We start from the raw sequence: 5,000 nt of genomic DNA on the forward strand, positions 1-5,000 counted from the left end.
GCGCCGGTGAAAGTACAGGTGCGTACATGTTGTGGAGGTTCAAGAGTGCGCCTGTGATGTACAGGCGCACGAGGCAAACACACGCGCGCGCGCACACACACACACACACACACACACAAAGTTGCAGGAACGTACAGCCGCACACGTAAGCTACAGTCGCCCACGAGACATACAGGCACCCACTGTAACCTAAAGGGGTCATTACAGTCAGACCTCACACACCCCATCGTTCCTGGGTGCTCTGCGTCCCCCGCTGTGCACTCTGGTGGTGGGGTGTTGCGGGACTTTGTCGGTGACTGTCCCCCTTCCCTGTGGGGGTTCCTGACCTCTCTACCCCACCCCCCAGGGAACCCCGCCGGATCATCATCCACCGCGGCTCGACGGGCCTGGGATTCAACATTGTCGGGGGTGAGGACGGCGAAGGAATCTTCATTTCCTTCATCCTGGCTGGGGGGCCGGCTGACCTGAGTGGGGAGCTGCGGAAAGGGACCAGATCCTCTCGGTAAGAACCCGCTCCCCTGAGCCAGCCAGTGCCCCACTCTGCGGCCAAATGGGAGCTGGCGCCCCTAGAGGGGACAGGCCCCTGTCCCATTCCCTCCCCCCTGAGCCAACCAGTCCCCGTCCTGGGGCCGGATGGGAGCCGGCGTCCCCTAAAGGGGACAGGCCCCTGCCCCATTCCCTCCCCCTGAGCCAGCCAGTCCCTGCCATGGGGCCGGGTGGGAGCCGGCGCCCCCCCTAGAGGGGACAGGCCCCTGCCCCATTCCCTGCCCCCCTGAGCCAGCCAGTCCCCATCCTGAGGCCGGGTGGGAGCTGGCGCCCCCTAGAGGGGACAGGCCCCTGCCCCATTCCCCGCCCCCCCTGAGCCAGCCAGTCCCCGCCCTGGGGCCGGGTGGGAGCTGGCGCCCCCTAGAGGGGACAGGCCCCTGCCCCATTCCCCGCCCCCCTGAGCCAGCCAGTCCCTGTCCTGGGGCCGGGTGGGAGCCGGCGCCCCCAGAGGGGACAGGCCCCTGCCCTATTCCCCGCCCCCTGATGTGGCTTCCCTCTCCCCGCAGGTGAACGGGGTGGATCTCCGGAGCGCAACACACGAGCAGGCTGCCATCGCTCTGAAAAATGCTGGGCAGACGGTGACCATCATCGCACAGTATAAACCTGATGGTGAGTCTCAGCGGGGGCGGGGCTGGGTGGTGTGGAGGGAGGGACAGGGTTTGGGTGGGTGGGCGGATGGGGTTGGAAAGACGGATGGAGGTTGGAAGGATGGAGGGATGCCTGGGGGTTGTCCAGCCGGGTGAAGGGATGGGTGGGGTGTTGGATGGAGATTGGGTGGGTGAATGGACGGAGGGAGGGATGGAGATGTAAGTTGGATGGAGGGATGGGACGGGTGGGATGGACGGAGGGATAAAGTGATGGAGGATGGGTGGGAGAAGATAGATATGGGGCGGGTGGGATGGACGGAGGGATGAAGTGATGGAGGATGGGTGGATGGATAGATAGGTGGGGTGTTGGGTGGATGGACAGATGGAGGTTGGGTGGATGGACAGATGGAGGGATGAAGCGATGGATGATGGGTGGATGGATGGATAGATGGGGTGTTGGGTGGGTGGATAGATGGAGGGATGGGGGGACAAGAGGACAGAGGGATGGGGTGCGGGCGGGAGGATGGAGGGATGGGTGAGGGCAGGAGAATGGAGGGATGGGGCTGGCGGGAGGGCAGAGGGATGGGGATGGAGGTTGGATGGCGAGGTGGGTGGGATGGTGGGATGAAGAGATTGAGGATGGGTGGGTGGATGGATAGATAGGTGGGGTGTTGGGTGGATGGACAGATGGAGGTTGGGTGGATGGACAGATGGAGGGATGAAGTGATGGATGATGGGTGGATGGATGGATAGATGGGGTGTTGGGTGGGTGGATAGATGGAGGGATGGGTGAGGGAGGGAGGGAAGACGGAGGGGTGGGGATGGAGGTTGGGGTGGAGAGGTGGGTGGGTGGATGGAGGGATGGGTGAGGGCGGGAGGACGGAGGGGTGGGGATGGAGGTTGGGTGGAGAGGTGGGTGGGTGGGTGGATGGAGGGATGGGTGAGGGTGGGAGGACGGAGGGATGGGGGGCGGGTGGGAGGGAGGACGGAGGGGTGGGGATGGAGGTTGGGTGGAGAGGTGGGTGGGTGGATGGAGGGATGGGGGGCGGGCGGGAGGGAGGACGGAGGGGTGGGGATGGAGGTTGGGTGAAGAAGTGGGTGGGTGGATGGAGGGGTGGGGGGCGGGCGGGAGGGAGGACGGAGGGGTGGGGATGGAGGTTGGGTGGAGAGGTGGGTGGGTGGGTGGACGGAGGGATGAAGTGATGGAGGGTGGGAGGGAGGACGGAGGGGTGGGATGGAGGTTGGGTGGAGAGGTGGGTGGGTGGGTGGACGGAGGGATGAAGTGATGGAGGGTGGGAGGGAGGACGGAGGGGTGGGGATGGAGGTTGGGTGGAGAGGTGGGTGGGTGGATGGAGGGATGGGTGAGGGTGGGGAGGACGGAGGGATGGGGGGCGGGCGGGAGGGAGGATGGAGGGGTGGGGATGGAGGTTGGGTGGAGAGGTGGGTGGGTGGATGGAGGGGTGGGGGGCGGGCGGGAGGGAGGACGGAGGGGTGGGGATGGCGGTTGGGTGGAGAGGTGGGTGGGTGGATGGAGGGATGAAGTGATGGAGGGCGGGCGGGAGGATGGAGGGGTGGGGATGGAGGTTGGGTGGAGAGGTGGGTGGGTGGATGGAGGGATGGGTGAGGGTGGGAGGACGGAGGGATGGGTGAGGGTGGGAGGACGGAGGGATGGGGGGCGGGCGGGAGGGAGGACGGGGGGTGGGATGGAGGTTGGGTGGAGAGGTGGGTGGGTGGATGGAGGGGTGGGGGGCGGGCGGGAGGGAGGACGGAGGGTGGGGATGGCGGTTGGGTGGAGAGGTGGGTGGGTGGGTGGATGGAGGGATGAAGTGATGGAGGGCGGGCGGGAGGATGGAGGGGTGGGGATGGAGGTTGGGTGGAGAGGTGGGTGGGTGGATGGAGGGATGGGTGAGGGTGGGAGGACGGAGGGATGGGGGGCGGGCGGGAGGGAGGACGGAGGGGTGGGGATGGAGGTTGGGTGGAGAGGTGGGTGGGTGGGTGGATGGAGGGATGAAGTGATGGAGGGCGGGCGGGAGGACCGGCGGGTTGGACCGGAAGCAGGCGTCTCACTGGCCAGGTGGATTTGGGGGCCACGGGGGGTGGAGAGGGAAGTTCGGGGGGGGGCCGAAGGCATCACCTGTCCCTCACCCCCCCAGAGTACAGCCGCTTCGAGGCCAAAATCCATGACCTGCGGGAGCAGCTGATGAGCAGCAGTCTGGGCTCGGGGACGGCGTCGCTCCGCAGCAACCCAAGAGGGGCTTTTACATCCGGTGAGACCCCCCCGGCCCCCGGATCCACCACTGCCCCCCAACCCCCCCGGCCCCCAGATCCACCACTTCCCCCCAACCCCCGGCCCCCGGATCCACCACTGCCCCCCCAAACCCCCCGGCCCCCGAGATCCACCACTGCCCCCCAAACCCCCTGGCCCCTGAGACCCTCCACTCCCCCCCAAACCCCCAGGTCCCCCAGACCCCACAGCCCCTGAGACCCTCCACTCCCCCCCCAAACCCCCCAGGTCCCCCTAAACCCCCCAGCCCCTGAGATCCACCACTGCCCCCCTAAACCCCCCAAACCCCCCAGCCCCTGAGACCCTCCACTCCCCCCCCAAACACCCCTGGCCCCCCACAGACCCCGAGACCCTCCACTCCACCACATGCCTCCGTGGACCCCCTGAAACCCCCATCCCCCCGAGATCCTCCACTCCACCACATGCCTCCATGGACCCCCCCAAACCCCCCAGCCCCCGAGATCTTCCACTCCACCACATGCCTCATGGACCCCTACAACCCCCATACCCCGGGATCCTCCACTCCACCACATGTCTCCATGGACCCCCTGAAACCCCCAGCCCCCCGAGATCCTCCACTCCACCACATGCCTCCATGGACCCCCCCCAGACCCCTCATCCCCCCACAGAGCCCCGAGCCCCTCCCAACCCCTCACTGACCCCCACGAGCCCCTCCCATTGACCCTCGCGAACCTCCCATCCCACCACTGACTCCCACAAGCCCCCCCCGACCCCCCACTGTCCCCACCCGCACGACCCCCTCCCGGACCCGGCTGCTGACCACCCCACTGACTCCACCCCTCATCCGCATGAAGCCAGTTACCCCGATATCCCACCTCTCTGCAGAAGGGGAGTGTAGTCTCCTCCGCTGGATTAGAGCGGGGGGGCTGGGAGCCAGGACTCCTGGGTTCTGTCCCCGGCTCTGGGAGGGGAGTGGGGGCTGGTGGGTTAGAGCTGCGGGGGCTGGGAGCCAGGACTCCTGGGTTCTGTCCCCGGCTCTAGGAGGGGAGTGGGGGTTGGTGGGTCAGAGCAGTGGGGGCCTGGGAACCAGGACTCCTGGGTTCTCTCCCCGGCTCTGGGAGGGGAGTGGGGGCTGGTGGGTCAGAGCAGTGGGGGGCTGGGAACCAGGACTCCTGGGTTCTCTCCCCAGCTCTGGGAGGGGAGCGGGGGCTGGTGGGTTAGAAGAGGGGGGGCTGGGAGCCCGGACTCCTGGGTTCTCTGACCCCTGGCCCTGCCCCCGCAGGGCGCTGTTCGACTACGACAAGACGAAGGACTGCGGGTTCCTGAGCCAGGCGCTGAGTTTCCGCTTTGGGGACGTGCTGCACGTGGTGGACGCCTCGGACGACGAGTGGTGGCAGGCGCGGCGGGTCCACCCCGACGGGGAGGGGGACGAGATCGGCTTCGTGCCCAGCAAGAGACGGTACCCGGGGGGGGGGGGCAGAGGGGCATTGTGGGAAGGGGGGACTTGGTGGGAGAAACTGTCGGGCTGAAGTGGCTGTGGGGGAACGTGGGGCTGCGGGTGGGTTGGGGCTGCAGGGCAGTGGGAGGAGCCATGGGGGGAGAGGTTGTGGGGAGGGATTAGG

At 67.3% G+C, this 5,000-nt stretch overlaps 2 protein-coding genes across 2 annotated transcripts in view; one reads left to right on the forward strand and one right to left on the reverse strand.

Moving 5' to 3' along the window:
* The window catches only part of LOC135976037 (uncharacterized), an 8,710-nt gene extending 8,483 nt beyond the window's left edge, over nucleotides 1–227 (reverse strand). The window contains 1 exon segment of the mRNA XM_065570398.1: nucleotides 219–227. Coding sequence (XP_065426470.1) covers nucleotides 219–227 — 9 coding nt within the window.
* Nucleotides 228–3,291: 3,064 nt separating this feature from the next.
* Nucleotides 3,292–5,000, forward strand: part of LOC101944806 (disks large homolog 4) — a 9,691-nt gene continuing 7,982 nt past the window's right edge. The window contains 3 exon segments of the mRNA XM_065570554.1: nucleotides 3,292–3,376; nucleotides 3,379–3,400; nucleotides 4,661–4,837. Coding sequence (XP_065426626.1) covers nucleotides 3,334–3,376; nucleotides 3,379–3,400; nucleotides 4,661–4,837 — 242 coding nt within the window. The 5' untranslated portion in view covers nucleotides 3,292–3,333.

Source organism: Chrysemys picta, chromosome 16 (assembly GCF_011386835.1).
Source record: "Chrysemys picta bellii isolate R12L10 chromosome 16, ASM1138683v2, whole genome shotgun sequence".
Taxonomy (NCBI): domain Eukaryota; kingdom Metazoa; phylum Chordata; order Testudines; family Emydidae; genus Chrysemys; species Chrysemys picta.